The 16,692-nt window shown below is 43.7% G+C and overlaps 1 protein-coding gene across 2 annotated transcripts in view; it reads right to left on the reverse strand.

Moving 5' to 3' along the window:
- Sptz (zinc finger FYVE-type containing 26 spastizin) overlaps positions 1 to 16,692 on the reverse strand; it is a 149,936-nt gene that overhangs the window by 34,533 nt on the left and 98,711 nt on the right. The window contains exons 31-38 of one of the 2 annotated variants that reach the window (XM_065455034.2): positions 15,657 to 15,817; positions 11,965 to 12,098; positions 11,802 to 11,869; positions 11,103 to 11,236; positions 9,037 to 9,191; positions 6,546 to 6,707; positions 5,139 to 5,382; positions 772 to 867 (exon numbers count right to left, since the gene is read on the reverse strand). In XM_065455034.2, coding sequence (XP_065311106.1) covers positions 772 to 867; positions 5,139 to 5,382; positions 6,546 to 6,707; positions 9,037 to 9,191; positions 11,103 to 11,236; positions 11,802 to 11,869; positions 11,965 to 12,098; positions 15,657 to 15,817 — 1,154 coding nt within the window. Of the gene's footprint in view, positions 1 to 771; positions 868 to 1,435; positions 1,535 to 5,138; positions 5,383 to 6,545; positions 6,708 to 9,036; positions 9,192 to 11,102; positions 11,237 to 11,801; positions 11,870 to 11,964; positions 12,099 to 15,656; positions 15,818 to 16,692 lie in introns of those variants that run through there. The other variant, XM_065455035.1, reaches the window with a different exon arrangement.

Genomic DNA, 16,692 nt, shown 5'->3' on the forward strand with positions numbered 1-16,692 from the left:
AGGACTTGAACCCGGGACCACTGCCTTTCCGGGGCAGCCGCTCTACCATCTGAGCTAACCAGGCGGCATACAGATGGTAGATTTATAAGCAAGTGGCTTTACATTTTGAGGGGCGTCATGAAGATGACGTTTAAGCAAGCCTAGTTTTTCATTCGCAGATGATATCAGCTTTGTTACAGGCTCGCGCCATGACAAGTCATTGCAGATAGTGATGCCTAGGTAAGTATAGGTGAAGGTATAGGTAAGTATTGATGAAGCACGACATTAAAACGTGGCTGGCAGTCAAGTAAAAAATTTCAAATAAAAAGACGGTGTTGATTCTTCCATCAACTATTGATACTCCCCAGAAGCACTGCCATTCCAAGTGTTGACACTGCCGAAATTGGAACAGTGGCTTGCCTATCAACTATAGACACTCTTGTGAGCACCATGTGGGCAGTAATAGTTTTAAAAAGTTGAAAAATCATTTCGAAAAAGTGTGCAGAACAGCCAAATGCTGCGGGTAGAGCTACAGAGCAAACATAAAATTGTGACCAGACTGTAGCTTCTGATATCTTGTTTGTCAAGCCTTTATTGGTGGTTCCATGCTTTGGTTTCAATTGTAAGTTGACCCCAAATTTAAAAAAAAAAAGGTTGACTTACTATTGTGTAAACATGGCAATACAAAGCTTTAGAAAACACAGCTGAGAACAAGCAGCTGTATTCCAAGATCATTTAGGGGCCCTTTTAACATGAAAGCTCAGAGTAGAATATTATATTCTAAATTCCCACCTTGCTTATGCCAGGGTAGCGAGACTTCTCAAGGTTTTCAATGATTTCTTTCAGCAGTGGGCTCTCACTGGATGAGTTGCCACGATCCTTGAGTTTCTGCCATAACAAAGACATTTCATGAGGAAGCAGAGCACACAAACACGTATAAATTCCATTATTCTTCCAAAAAACAGTTCCACTTGAAAGCTGCTTCCACTGTGAAACAATACAAGTCGGCACTTAAATGGAAGTTTTCGTTCAAGGAGACCTCCGATTTCCCCATCCAGGTGCATATGCAGTACACAAATGCTCTATTAGGCCATTGATGGTTTGGTATGAGCAAAATTTTTTGCAAATTATTACCAATCATGAAAGCAGAATGTTTCAACTATCAATAGATAACATAAATGAGAACTAAAAAAAAGTACAAAACTTCAAACAAGTTGACGCATTATATTTACAACACTGTACCTCTGCACAATAAATAGATATAGCGATTATGTAAACTATTCATTAGAGCATTCAAAGCAGACAAATACTGTAAGATATTGACTTGCAGCTTGTATCCCATTTACTTTGCTCCCTTTAAAACTTTACAAAACTCTCATTCAGAAATTAGTGCCATATTTTTTAATGCTCTGTAATCTATCAATTTTGTTCACTCCAGATGCACTAAGAGATGCTGTTCACAGGAAAGTAATATCTGCTTTTATTCAACAATTACAGCAGTGGTTCCCAAATGGGGGTCAGTGCAGCCATTTTTGGAGGTCTGCGAAATCCATGCCTGCAAAAAAGAAAAGAGAGAGATACTTTTTTTCCTTTTTCTCTTTCTTTTTTTTTCTTTTTAGTGTGGGCGTGGCCACTGCAAACCTTGAGGCTTCTAGTTGGGGACTGCAGAAATGTTTCTCCTCCTCCATGCTGCAAAGCTTTTGTCACAATTCTCAACGACACATGCATGCGAGCATGCTTTTTCCAGGCTTGCGTACTTGAAAAGCAAATACAGAAACAGGTTGAATGTGGCTGCAGATATTCAACTCTGCTTAAGCCTGAACACGCCATGTATTCACAAGCTCTCCTGATTAAATTGCCAAGGCACTTTTGTTTGACCATTCTTTACCAGGTAGCAATAGAAGGCACCTGTTTCATGCCACATGTTGTGTTAACCCTTTGAGGCACTGTGTACATAATTGTGTATGCCAAGGTTGTGAATCAGCAGCAAAGGCACTGATGAAAGAAATGACATTTAAAATGTGTCACATACATCTTAAAACACTTTTGATTTGAATTGTGCTGCAAGTTTCAATAACATGTTCAAAATGTTTTAGTAAAACGAGTGGGAAAGTAGACGGTTGAATACTTTTACTTGGTGTAAGTATGTTGTATGCAGCGGGTTCACTTCTTTCACTGTGTTTCACAATTCGTTGCGCAAGGCACAACTTTTAAATGGCTGAATAGGCGCTTTTCAAGGCGGCTAGACATGGAATAGTTGATGTTCTCATATCTGATTTTCCTGTACGAGTTTTCGCATGGAGTCCACATTCTCTAAACATGACAAAACACACTAAAGGATTGACAACTGTTAATGTATTTTGGAGCTGTACACTTTTCATGACTCTGAAAATCTTGGAAATGCAGTTGAAGTAAACTTTAAATCAACAGAACCAGTTAGCACCTGAAAGGGTTAAGGGGAGACGTAGCTTTGAAAATCAACTTCCCTATTTATTCATGGATTTTGATCCATGAAAGTTTGATCCATCCAAGAAAGTTTCAAAGTGATACCTTGAGAACATGTTATTGAGCAGTATTTTTCTCCCTTGAACTTTCTGAAAAGCTTGGAGAGCTTAAAAAATGTGATGGAAGGCTTATTGAGTATTGACTGCATAACTACCTAAATGCATGATGAAGGTCATGACAATCTTCCTTTTTTTTTTGACAACACAAGTTTTTGGGAGTGTCATTTGTTATGTTACCTTCGCATCAAGCACAAGAAAAGCGAGACTGTCACGACCTGAACTGTAGCCCAAGGAACATGACCAAAAAAAAAAAGCAGAGCCCCCCAAAATAGGTTTAACGGTAACAAATAAATAAGCTCCAGAAACTGAGCAGAAAAGTATACATAAAAAAAAGTTTTCAGAGAACGGCTCTCAACAGGGCTGCGCATGCAAGTGATCGAGAAAGAGGTTGTCAGCAACACGTACGACACACAAAGTTTCACCTTCTCTTCAGTTCCCTAAAAGGCACCGAATTTGTAGTCTTTGGTGTGTTTTGTGATGTGGGGCTTCTTGATCATGTGGCCTCTGATCTGGTGTGCTTTCGACTACACCCCCCCACCCCCCTTTTTTCTGTCATTCTTTGCTGCTGCTCTACAAAGAGCGTGGTGTCTGGGTTACAAACCAAGTGAGGTATAGAACTCCGTGTTGGGCATGAATATAGTTCCAGTGTTGTACTTGCAGACTGCCTCATGATAGCAGTCTCCAGTGCAATCAGTGTGGCATTTTTTTTTTCTTCTTTTGGTAGAATTGACCATGTTACTGAATGAAGGCTCCTCACCAGCCTTTCGAGTCATCTTCCTTTGACAATGACTGCAGAACTCAGGATCAGAGAACCACTGAGATATGCAGCTACTAGGTGCTTTCCAGCTTGTACTTTTGTATGATGCCTCAGTTATTCAGTAAGGTGTCTGTGCCAGGCTAGGGGGCCTAGTGAATGGAGCTTATGACGAGGTTTCCTTTACGAAGGGCTTGCATCATAGGTGGAAAGTTTTAATTTTTCTGGGTAGGGGGAGGGGACTGACACCCATGGAAACCCATGGGGACTGACGCCTCCATGGGTTTGCTGCGTATACAGAGCTGCTGCGGGCGCCCAACTAAAACTGTCTAATATGATAACAGAGTCAGCACGCAATTTGCTTGGTCACGGGTTTGAGGTGCTGATGTGCGAAATACCTAGCCGTGGGTAGGAGGAGTCAACCCTCGATGTATTTAGTCGCGCAGTTCAAGGTGCCAACGCACGAAATGCCTAGCCACAGGCTTGAGGAGTCAACACTCCATATGCTCAGTCGCGCAGTCCGAGGTGCCGACACGTGCAAAATGCCTAGCCGTGGGCGCGAGGAGTCAACGCTCGGTGGGCTTAGTTGTGTAGATGAAGGCGCCAATGCACGAAATGCTTAGACGAGGGGTTCAAGAAGTCCGCGCACGATGTGCTTGATTGCAGACTTGGAAACGCCTACGCGTAAAATGCTTAGCTGCGGGTCCAAGGATTGCGTGAACAATGTGTTTGCTCATGAATTCTAAAACACCAAGTGCTGAAAGGTTTAGCCGCGTGTACGAGGATTCCACACGCAAAGCTTGGTCCCAAAGTCCACGCGCCGATGCTCGGAATACCTAGACGCGGGTCTGGCAAGTCCACAAACGGAACGATCGGCCATGCTTCTGCGACACCCCCGTAGCACCTGTTTTGGCATTCATCAAGATTAGAGAGAGTGGAGACTGTCCAGAGCTCGCGAGGTTCAAAGAGCCAAGCAGATGACGCGAGCGCCGAACCAATGAATCCGCTGGAGTCACGTGGCTGGTGCAGCCAATCGTGGGCTCCAGCATGACCTTCAATTCATTGCTTTTTGAGTGCTTGTTTCTCCATGGAGGAGATAGCTGAAGTGGCAAAGTCGAAGACTGAGAAATGTGCTTTCTGATAAGACCAAGGTGTAGGTGCTCGGATGCATCATTCCGGAGATATTGTGGCTTGAAAAATGGTGCTCTTTCGTGATTTACGTGAAATTTTTCGCTACCTTGGCTGATACAAATTTTTTAGTGCGCTTCTATGTGGTTTTCAGTGATGACATTTCGGAATCATATAGAAAAAGAGTGCTAGAAACTGAAAATGTGATTTTCAAGAAATCGAATTGCTGACCATTTTTCACGATGCAAAAGCCACGTATCCCCTTAATTTATAGCCTCCCTCTCACTGAGAGGGGTCCTCATCACTTCCATTGGTCCACAAGGGGTCCCCGACAAATGCATGGCTGAGAACCGCTGAGTTACAACATTGTAAACTCAATGTTTCATTTTGCAAAAATTTTCTAGAAAATGACATGCTGGTATAAATTTAAAAAGTTGTGTCCTGCAGTTGACTGATTTTAACTTTTTAGTTTAGTTGTAACACACCTAATCAAAATTTGTGCAGTGGATGCCAAGCAAAATGATTTCTCCCTTCCCGTGTATTTAGATAGGAGCTCTTGAGAGAAATAAGTAATGAACGGCAGAGATGTTTGCCAGTCCAGATGCCAAGCATGCTGCTTCACATGATAATGGTGATATATGAAATGTCCGATTAACATGTACAACACTCCTCATGTTGTAGACGCACTATGACTGAGGTAAGAAATTCTCTACCTGTAAGCAATGCGAGAACTTTTCCCTGGCAGACGACCAGTCACCGGCACGCAGAAGTGCTAGTCCCCAGGCGGCAAACACGCCGGATGTCTCAAGGCCACACTTTGTGGAGACTTCAAGAGCCAGGGCCATACGTTCAGTCTCCATGAGCCGGTCCCTCAACTTGCGCTCTGGCCCTTGGTCAGAGTTGAGGCTGCGACCAACCTTGCGCCGGCTGCCAGGCTCATCTCCATCATTGGCAGTTCTGTTAGCCAACATAAACATTAAGTTAAGAGTAAAACAGCATCGGAACTTAAACAGCACAGAATGAGGCTAATAGTGAAAAGAAAACCAGATTCAGCACTGCACTGATAAGAGCAAATTTGCCGAAAACTAATTGCCAGTCAAAGTAATGGTAATTGTACATAATACGGGACGTGAAAGCAAGGTGTTGCCTGCATATGCTAAACCATGAAAGGCCACAAGCCCGCCAAGGTTGCCGATTGTGATGACGTGCACACTACTGTAGACAGAATGCCAACAGAACAATTTTATTAATCAAGTTCAAGTTTTTATTCATTGCTTGTGCACATTACAGAGAACATAATTTAAAATTCATATTTTTAGTAAAGATAAGTGAGTTAAAGTTTAAGCTTTTATTATTTCCTTGTGTAGATTACAGAGGATATGATGAGACTGATTACATTCAGAGCTCTTGGAGTTAAAGAGAAACCGTCAGAGGTACCTCTCCAAACAAAACTCATGTATATAATGTGCAAACTACAGTGTAGTAGTCAATTCAAAGAAAGGGTTTGGAGTTAAAAAATAGCAAGTGAAAACATGGCAGCATAAATGTCATGATACTAAATTGGAAATTGGGGGTTAACCGAGGGGCCCGATTTTCATTAGTCATATCATAAGAAGCCAACGAACACTGACACCAAGGACAACATAGGGGAAATTACTTATGCTTAATAAATGAAATAAAGGAACGATAAATTAATGGAAATTAAAGTGGATGAAAAAACAACTTGCTGCAGGTGGGAACCGAACCCACAACCTTCACATTTCGCGTGCGATGCTCTACCAATTGAGCTACCGCGATGCCGTTTTCCCATTCTCTTTCTTAGGTATTTATGTGTCCTAGTAGAACCCTGGGAGTGTTAGCCAGTGCCACCACTCACAGACCTTGGCGGCGGACGTGGAACATCCTTTTTGCTGCAGGCGTCACGAGAACGTCGTTTTTTGGGGGGAAGGCAACTGGTCAATAAACCCACATATGCTGTTGTCCTTGGTGTCAGTGTTTGTTGGCTTCTTATGATATGACTAAATTGGAAATTGGAACATAGCAGCGAATCATTAGAGCTGAGAATGCTTGATACCATTTCATTGTTGAATACAAAACGGCATGTGCTCAGTACTCCTCACCGAATAAGCATTTCCTCTGGAAGAAGGTGCTGGCAGTTTGCATTGACCATAAGCCGCACAATATCCAGCCTCCTGAGGTAGGCATCACTGCACGCAACACCACTTGTTATGCCTGCACCCAGAAACTTGACCTTGGCTCTCAGGATCAATGACTTGAGCATGCTGAAAAGGAAGCACGGAAAGGAAGGTGAGACAGATGTGAAAAACTAAGCAACAGAAAGTAATTACTATGCTTTTGTACATGTCACCGACCCCTGCACATCAACTTGCTTCCCATCATACTTACAGCACGTGTAAGCCATGCAAATAAATGGATACAACAATGTTCAAATATTTACAAAAGCAACCTCACACAATTGTTGGTCCTGGAAACAATTATCCTTTGTATGCACAGTCCGAGTCAAATGCTACTGCTCACTGTTATTCTGCAATGCTGCTTCACATCAATATGGTGTGCACTGCCGTGAAGCCACACAGCACCACATAATTTCCACATCATATAACCCACATTACAAATTTGTGCTAGTATTTCCCAAGAGAGATAGAGAAAATTTTTGTTAGAAAAGCAGAGAGATTGGTTGAAGAAGGTTTGTCTCTGACCAGCTACTATACATAGTGGAAAGAAAAAAGGAAAAAGAGAGAGTGGGGGTGACGGTGATAACATACAATGAACTATGTACACATATGATGCACATACATATTCTGTGTACAACACATCACAATGTGCAAGTGCCTGTCAGGCAATGCTAGAGCCCGGAGCCAAGGCTGCTCTCCATAATGTGAAAAGTGCTCTTGTTGAAGTGCAATTTGAGTGTCATTCCATGGCCCCAGAATCTTCTGTTCTAATAAAAGTCTGTCATTCAGACAGCACAATCTGGCATTGAGTACCCTCGTTCTGCGCTACAATCAAGACAGTTACAGAGGATTTTCGAGATTATTCCTGAAGTCTCACATGCGTGACATCTGAGGTTGTTCTCACGACACACATCTTAAGCGCCACCCCAAGTCTCGGCCTGTACAATAAAGTTGCATATCATTACTTGGCTCTGGGTTGAATGGTGAATCTTAAGTCTGGCTCTCGCATTAAAAGGCAATATTGACGATAGTTGGTATTAGCCCAGTGCAGACTATATTTTTTTAATTTAGGATGTGGCTAACATGTGCAAAAATATGAGACAGACATATTTCTCATAGGTTCATTGTGTGTTTTTAATACATTAATGTGTTTCTTAAGAAACAAGAACCAACTAGCCTTTAACCAGGACATTTAAGCACAGTATTTACTCGAAAATAGGTCGAGCATGAATATAGATAGACCCCTACATATTGTGCTCTCCAAAAAATAAAAAAGAATTATTCGAACATAGGCCAACCCATTAGAATCGGTACGTTAGAATCAAGTACGACTCTAAATCTGCGTTACCATATCGCCATCGGCACTTCAAGATGACCACCCCATACACGCTGTGAGCTTAGCTGCCGTAGCTTCCTCCATGTGCTGTAGTACGTGTGCTTGGGCATTAGTCCACCTGATGTCCACCTAAACCAATAGACCACCTAAACATTTTCTGCATTTGCTCTATTGGCATGGAGTGCCGAGTTCAACATGATGCCGCATTGAAAAGGAAAGTGATCATGGGTGCAGAGACAGACAGAAATTGGGCTGCATCACGGGCATTCAATGTACCCGAAACTTGCGTGCAGGACGGTCACAAACAGAAGGAGACTGTTTTTGCCAGCAAGGCAACATAGTAGACCGAAGCAGGACGTATTTGTGACAATCCACTTCAGCGATACGATTGCCTCGGCCCGATCTTGAAAGTGATCTGCGATGGGGACAGAGACCGCTGCACACTGTTTTCGCCGCTTATAGTTCTCGTTGAAGCGAGAAGCTGCTGCCATACTTCCTCGCTCCGGCTTTTTGACAATGAGTTTCCGCGGTCATCCAGTGAGATGCATTCATGTTTGCTTGGGCGCCTGTGACACCATGCCTATTAATTTAGATAATACCGTACTGTACAGGTGTGCATTAGAGTTGAGTAAATACAATATTTGTGTCTGGCGCGACTGCAGCTTTGACGAATGGTATCGATATGCATGGCAGGGCGTTTTGGTTTGCGGCCTTGGCCCTCACGGCTCCAGTGGCAGCTCTGTTCCAACTTTGGAACTTCATTAGCTCAGTACTTTTGCTAGCTTTGATCACGCATATAGGTCGAGATTCTTTGGTGACAAATATAGGTCGATAGATGATTATGGGTAACATTTCTGGAAAAAGAAAGGTTGACCTATATCCGAATAAATACGGTAACTTGTCTCTTTTCCTTACTTTTTTAACTTTAGCAAGTGGCTGTTTTAGTCATACGATATGTACCTCCTTGGCAGAGAGGTTTTTCGTTGAACTCTTGAGCTACATTCCCACTAGCCAACCACTCAGAAGGCACAGAAACAGACGAGAGAAGGGGGGGGGGGGGGGGGGGGTACAGACACTCACGTGATTATGAGTCCATAGTCAACAAAGCTCTCGGAGGTGCTCTTTGGTGCCAAAACAGGAAAGAGACTATCAGAAAGTGACAAGATGTATGTGGCGCAGTCTGCCGGACTGGAATGCTTCTCCAAAATGGCAAGCGAGAGCGAAACACTTGGAGCCTGAAAGAAAAACACCAAGAAATGATAACCAAGAATTCATATCATTCACGTCAAAGAGAAACGTTAAATCTGTTCAGACTGATAAGGTAGTGTGGTAGTGTTTGAAAACTGTTTTCGTTTAATTTTGTGGTAATAAGTTTATTATGAAAAAAAAATTATGCCCGAAGTTTCATTTTTTAAATTTCATGGCACAACCCCAGTGCTGGTGCGTTAGTGTGACATCACAGTATTGAAAGTATTTTTTCGTATTGAGCAGTTGTGGTTCAATAAATGTTATTAAAACTTGCTAAGTTCAGCCTGTGACTCTTTCAGAATATGTACAATGCAGCCTATCTTTACTGATTAAGAATTAACTGCACCGAAGCACATACTGTCAAACTCCATGACAACATGGCCAGATCATGCGGGAACCTCAAGGCACTGCCACAAGCCGTATTCTGTCTTTGCGTATTAACACGAGATAGCATTCAGGGCCCCGCATCGCAAAAAATCCGATGTTGGCGTTGGACGTTGCTTGGCAAAAAATCATTCTGAGCCACAACCATGCAGGTCCTCCGCATGGCACAGAGGCAATAATGAACTAATTGAATTCCTCAAAGTAAAATACATCAGAAAAATTGTCAAGTACGACCTAAACACAGGCTACAGACATGACAGTGTTGGAGTTTAATTTCAATATACCAGAAAACATAATTATGTTGCGCAGAACCTCAAACACCGCTCGGTTCCTTGCAACAACACCACTGCGCATGCCTCAGCACATCTGCAAGAAAGCTGCGGTTGCCGGGAAGTGCGACAAGCAGTCAGGGATCTTTGAAATCCCTCGGGTTCCACTCTTAAAGGCAAAGCTTAAGTGTCCGCTAAATATTTTTCTGGTTTACCTGGTCTCTTCTTATGGTAACAGTGGCTTTATTGGTATTGTAGAAGGGCAAATTACTAATACAGCTCATATCACTCTTTTATTTAGTGTCCTTTAACAGCAACTATACGAAGCCAACAAACTAAAACAGAGAAAAGCGTCAGGGAAATTAACAGTGCGTTTTAAGTGAAATGTAGAATTATTAAGAGAAGGCATGTGAAAGTGAAAGACAACTTGTTGTAGATGGGAGCCAAACCTATAATAACCTCTACAACCTCACCAATGGCTGAGAGTGGCACTTGCTGACACTCCCAGGGCTAGGTTTAGCACACATGCAAAAACACCCAAAAGAAGTGGATGGGGGCATGGCCAATCTAGCTCAGTTTGTTGACTATTGCACACATTATGTGGAAGTTGTGAGTGTGAGTACAGCAGCAGAATGCCTCAGCTGTTGAACTACTATGGCGGATAGCTCTGCTTTTAGCTTCTTTTACTCCATTTAGTCTTGATACATGGCAGCAGTTTATCTCTCATTTTGAGCCTGACAATGTGATTTGTGCCCTTCTTTCATGCCAACATGGCAGCAATGCACTGCAATTCCGATTGCAGATTGACTGAGCCAACCTATTACAAGACGAATACACTGAGGCAACCTAAAAGCAGTCAGCCCTCAGTCCTCTCCTTCCGTAAAAAGTAGCTGATTTTGACTAACTGCATTGCCCTAGCTTTATGTTCGCATTTTTATTTTTTGTTGGGGGTTCAGACTGATATAACGACTGCTTTTCATAAAATTAATATGTTTACTGTAAGTGTGTTTGTCTGTACTACCAGCAGCAGTGGAACAAAGGATGTCTTGGGTTTCAGCCAACATTACAAGAAGGGCACTTGCCTTCATCAGGGTCCTCATTATAACCTTGGCTCTGGCCTGAAACATTCCTTTCTCAAGTAATGCTGATTACTTCAAGACTCCAATTTTCCAAATTTCCAAATTTCTGCCTGGTTTTTACTATACTATGTGCTTATAATTAATGAACAAGCAGAAGGCAGCATACTTGATGGTAGCAGAACTGCTCTCTGACAGCCGCATTCTCTTCAGCACTAGTGGTTAGCTGCCAGAAAAGACGCTTGGACATGGAAGAACTTCGCGGGGTCTTGACGGAGTCAGAACGACTTCTTGCTGCATCATCTGCACAGAACAGAATGTGTCACGTAAGTTAGTTACTTCTATGCACTGCACCATTAAAAGCAGTGTGGTGGTGAAGCACAGAAATAAATAGTAAAGAAAGTAATGCTTACACATTATATACTATGAAGTAAGAGAAGAAAGGGGGTTAACCGAGGGGCTTGATTTTTGTTACTCATATCATGAGAAGCCAAAAAACAAAGACAGTGTACTCGTGACGCCTGCGGCAGAAAGTATGTTCCACATCTGCTGCTAAAGTTCGTGAGTGGTGGCGCTGGCTAACACTCCCAAGGTTAGTTCTAGTAGTAACACACAAATACCTAAGAAAGTGGATGGGGAAACGCGCCGCGGTAGCCCAATTGCTTAGAGCATGGCACACCTGCTGTAAGTTGTTTTTTCATACACGTTCATTGCCATTATTTATCATTTCTTTATTTCAATTAGTAAGTACAAGTAATTTCCCCTTTGTTGTCTTTGGTGTCTTTGTTTGTTGGCTTCTCATGATACTACTGTGAAGTAGAAATTCTGTGAGCACCAGTGCTGCAGTTACAAATAAAAAACTACGCACCAAATATTTCAACAGGGAGAACATGCTCCTCCGAGGACAGTGATGCAGTTTCTTCTGCATTCTTGAGCCTGGAATGCATAGGGGGGCAAGGTAGCCATATAAGCCTTGTACGAAGAAGCTTTACATGCTTCACAAAAGAGGACTGCTGGAAATCTGATCTTACTTTGCAGTCTGATTGAAGCAATCGTCGCAGACCCTGACCTTGTATTGGCCAAAGCCCTCCACAACCATGCTCTGCTGAGAACATGTGTAGCACACAACACGACCACAGCGTCGACAGTGGTGTCTTCGGCTGAACTGTAGACAGGACCAAACAAAACTTTGAAAATGAACGTATCTCAAACAATCAGAAGGACTAAAGGGTCTTCGCATAAAAGTACAACGGAAGGGATATGCAATAGCAAAGTAATGCCTCTTTGCATGTAATGCTGCTGCTGCTGCTGCTCTATCTGCTCTTATTCATCAGTCGTCTCTTCAGATGCACATTGACAAATGTGTTCTAGCAAGGCACAGATACTATGTGCCTTGGTGAAGCCTGTATGATTGCTGCAGCACAGTATTGTGGTGCTATGTAGCATGCACTTAGCAAATGACAACTTCTGTCCGAGAGATTTTGGTGGACCGCTTTGCATCTAACCCCATCCTATTTCTTATGTGATTAGACATATGATGCACAAGAAGCCTCAGACAAAATGACACAACCCAGAGGAATCACCGAGTATAATGTGCTATCACAAGTAGAGTTTTGTCTGATTACAAATCTCAAAGGCACATATGACACACAAGAGGCTTCAGACAAGGGGCTGCAAGAACCAGTGCACATGCTAAGCGTATTAGCTATAAAAAGTAAAAAGGTGATTCTGTACCGTCTACCTATGGCAATGTTTTTTAAATTGTAAAATTCCATCATTATTGCTGTATTTTGTTGTACACAAAATAATTTTGCACATCCTTAAATATTCTGACCACTGTAGTATAGTGTCGCCCCCTGCCAGATCTCTGTGTTGATCATACATTTATGTTTTGTAGTTGTTTAGCTAGATGGCACACCCCCCTTCTGTCATGTGACGAGCTTGGACAAATCAGGAGGTGTCATCTGGCGTGTGAAGTCTTTATTAGTAATAAACGGCCGCGGGTCGGCTCAGTCTTCGTTCCGGTTTTCATCGGGAGCAGTTAGCTCCGTGTCTCCTTCACTGCGTCGGTGCTCGCCGCGCGTTCGCTGGCCGGGGGCCCCCACTTGCCTGCCGCTGCCGACACAACATCTTTTGGCGACGAGGATGGGATTCCCGCTGCGGTTCCGACCGAAGCCCCGGGAAACCAACGAGCTTCGTAAGTGAAGCGTCCAGTGCTCGCGGCACGCAAACGCCGCCAGCGCACTTGGCGTCGCGAGGCTTCCGAACCTAAACCTTCTCGCCCCCTTTGTTCCGCCCTGCTCCATTCTACTCGAGCTCCAGCTTGTCTTCAACTTCCGCAGGGCAGCCTTCCGCGTCTGTCTTGACGGTAAGCGCTTTTGAAACTAAAAAAGGTTTGGAAGTTCCGGTCATAGTGAACGGCGTCTCCATGCGACTGCTGGTGGATACGGCAGCATCTGTGTAATTGATGACGGCCGAAGATTTTAGAAATAACTTTGGTCGACAGCACAGGCTGTCACAAGCAACAGTGGACTTGAGAAACTTCTCCAAGCAACGCATCGACATTCAAGGCCTGTTTCAAGACACTGTCCAGTTTTTCCAAAGGTTATGCTCCGTCACGTTCCACGTAACGACTACAGGAACATCACTGCTGGGTTTAGACGCCATCCAACGCTTGGGCATACAGATCGACGGTACATCGCTGACATGTCGCCTACCATCGTTTCCTTCAGTACAGAGCCCCACAGGTGTGCCTCCGGGTTATGATCACCTCTCCAGTGACGCGTTCGGTCTCGTCAACAACTTTGTGCACCGAATTCATCGGCAGCAATATGCGAAACCAGTATCTTCAAAGTTGCGCGGACTACCCCTGGCTTTCCGTGACGAGGTCACACATGAATTGCGACGTCTCAAGGACTACGACGTCATCGAGCGCGTCGAGGCTTCTGAGTGGGTGTCTCCACTCGTAGTGGTGCGCAAGAAGGATGGAACCATGCGGCTCTGTGTAGATCTATGGGAACAGGACAGTCCTGTGTCTCACGTTCAAGAAAGGGTCTTGCAGAAACAGTGGCAAACTAAGCAGTGTGTAGACAAACGTAGAGGTGCTCAGGCAACTCGTGTCAAGGTGGGAGACACCGTCGGAATAAGATTTAAGAGGAAAGGATTTTTTAAGTACAGTAAACCTCGTAAAGTTAAGGCCCAGATAGGACCATCTACTTTTCTACTCAGTGATGGGAAGACGTGGCATGTGTCTAAGTTAACCCTAGTGATAAAGGATTCAGCAGATAGTACACTGTGTACAAGTGATAGAGACTTTTTGTACTCATATTCAAACTTGGATAGTCATTCCGAAGACTCGTCTGTAGTGACATCGTCTTCTCATAGTTATAAGCATCAGCTAAGTAGTTCGTCTGGCTGTATCACTTCCGAGTCTGCACAGTCAGCAGTCGTCTCCGATTTAAGGCAATCGGTAGCCTTCCAGGACTCGTTGGGACGTCGAGAGGAGCTTCCTGGGCAACACTCTCCAGCTTTGAGCGACAACCACATTCAATTTTCCAACAAGGGGGAGGGAAATAGTAGTGGGACGACTGGGTCTTCAGAGTCGACCGGTACGCGTCGCAACCCCCAAAGTTCTTCTGAGGTACGCACACGTCCTCATCGTGACAAAAAACGGCCTCCGTGGCTCGATGATTGTGTTTCTTTGGTGTAGAGTGTATTGCCATCTTCAAAATGCCACGGCTAGCGGCCTCACTGTGACATTTACGAGACAGTTCACATGTTTCGTTCACACAAGTATAAAATGTGTTCCTTGTTGCGGTGCACTGAGTCTTGTGCCGTGTTCCTTGTCAGATTTTGTTTTGAGTGACTGCCTGTGTTTTGATGCACCAAGTCTGGTGCGCGTGTGGACTTGGCCGGGAACGGACTGAATTCGTTGTGGACTTAAGTGCATGCTTTGTGTGTGACTGGTGCGTGTGTGTGAACGTGGGGGGGAACGAACTGAAATTGCCTTTGGACTTAAGTGCGCGTCTTGTGTGCGCGTTTCACTGTATGCTTGCTTTGTTTCCAGTGGGGGATGATGTAGTATAGTGTCGCCCTCTGCCAGATCTCTGTGTTGATCATACATTTATGTTTTGTAGTTGTTTAGCTAGATGGCGCACCCCCCTTCTGTCATGTGACAAGCTTGGACCAATTAGGAGGTGTCATCTGGCGTGTGAAGTCTTTATTAGTAATAAATGGCCACGGGTCGGCTCAGTCTTTGTTCCGGTTTTCATCGGGAGCAGTTAGCTCCGTGTCTCCTTTACTGCGTCGGCGCTCGCCGCGGTTTCGCTGGCCGGGGGCCCCGACTTGCCTGCCGCTGCCGACACAACAACCACCATTGTAGGAAAAGCACATCACTACAGCCAGTTATCATTACAAAAAGTGATACCATTATGTAAGTGGACCGCATTGTACATCCAACCAACCAGTTAACCCAATCATTGATGTTACTAATGTATATCTAAATTAAATGACTGGGCTTTATTTCCCAAAGGAACATCTTGGCTTTGAGGGGCGCTTTGGTGAGGACTCGTATGCCAGCAGATGTGTGCACATATGAGAATTTTTTTAGGGCACTATAAGGACAGGAGCCATAAAAAAGACTCCCCTGCCAATTTTTCTGGTGTACACAAAGAAAGGTGCAGGGTGCGACTAAGAAAGAGAGCAGCCAATACAGAGTATTTACCATACTGAAGTATTCAATGTGGCAAGCCATGCAACATGACACAGCAGCATCGGGAGTCCATTCTGACTGTGGAGGTGGTTTCAACGGCATCGTGAATGCAGTGCCTTCAGAGTCCTTTGCCGAGATGCTTCCAGCAGACTGTGAAGTCGTATCAGTTTCAGCTGAAGGAAAAGAAAATGTGACGGCTATGTAAACATGGAAAGTAGGCTTTAATGTGAAATGTAGAGGCACTCACAAAGACACTCGAACGCTAAAGAAATTATGTAAACAGTACACAGGCCTTTCTCACAACTTGTACTAAAACCATCTGCAGCAGGTTCCCTTCAAAATCAATGTGAAGAGATTTTAGAAATCTGTTCATCATATCAGAACTTGAGCTTGACGGATATTCAGCACTAGATAAATAATAAATTAAATGTAAGTCCCCAATGTTTCCAGCTTATCAGAGCCCATTAAACTTGACAGAGTTAATCTAAAAGGGAGCTTGCTGTATTGCCCTATGGACGAGAACAGGATGTGCATGCGAAATTATTTTCTAAGATAAATGACAGTCATCATACCCACACATTTTGTCTTGTAATGTTACCATCTTTACCTAGACCCAACTCCTTAACATCTAACACTGCATGTAGAGTCAAACCCCAATATAAGATATCATTGGATAGTGTAATGAAGTAAATATAAAATGTTTCAAGCTGATTTCTGCATGTACCATATTTTCATGTAAATAACAAGAGCACAAATATAATGTGAAGGGGGACTTATGGCCTTTCAGAAGAAAAAAAAAATATTATACACAGTCGAACCTACTTGTAACAATATTCAAGTGCCATGAAAATTCCATTGCTATAACCAATAATTGTGATAACCGGGTTGCATGAAAAAAACAATACAGGGGGATGGCAAAGCTGATGTCAGAAAACTATAATGTCAAGGAGGCCAAAGTCCCTCCCCGCCACTTTCCTCCACGCGGCTGCTGATTGTTTTCACTCATCTAACGGCTTCCAGGGCACTCCGATCATGTGTAACAAGCCAT

The sequence above is a fragment of the Dermacentor albipictus genome, chromosome 7 (genome assembly GCF_038994185.2).
Source record: "Dermacentor albipictus isolate Rhodes 1998 colony chromosome 7, USDA_Dalb.pri_finalv2, whole genome shotgun sequence".
Lineage (NCBI taxonomy): Eukaryota > Metazoa > Arthropoda > Arachnida > Ixodida > Ixodidae > Dermacentor > Dermacentor albipictus.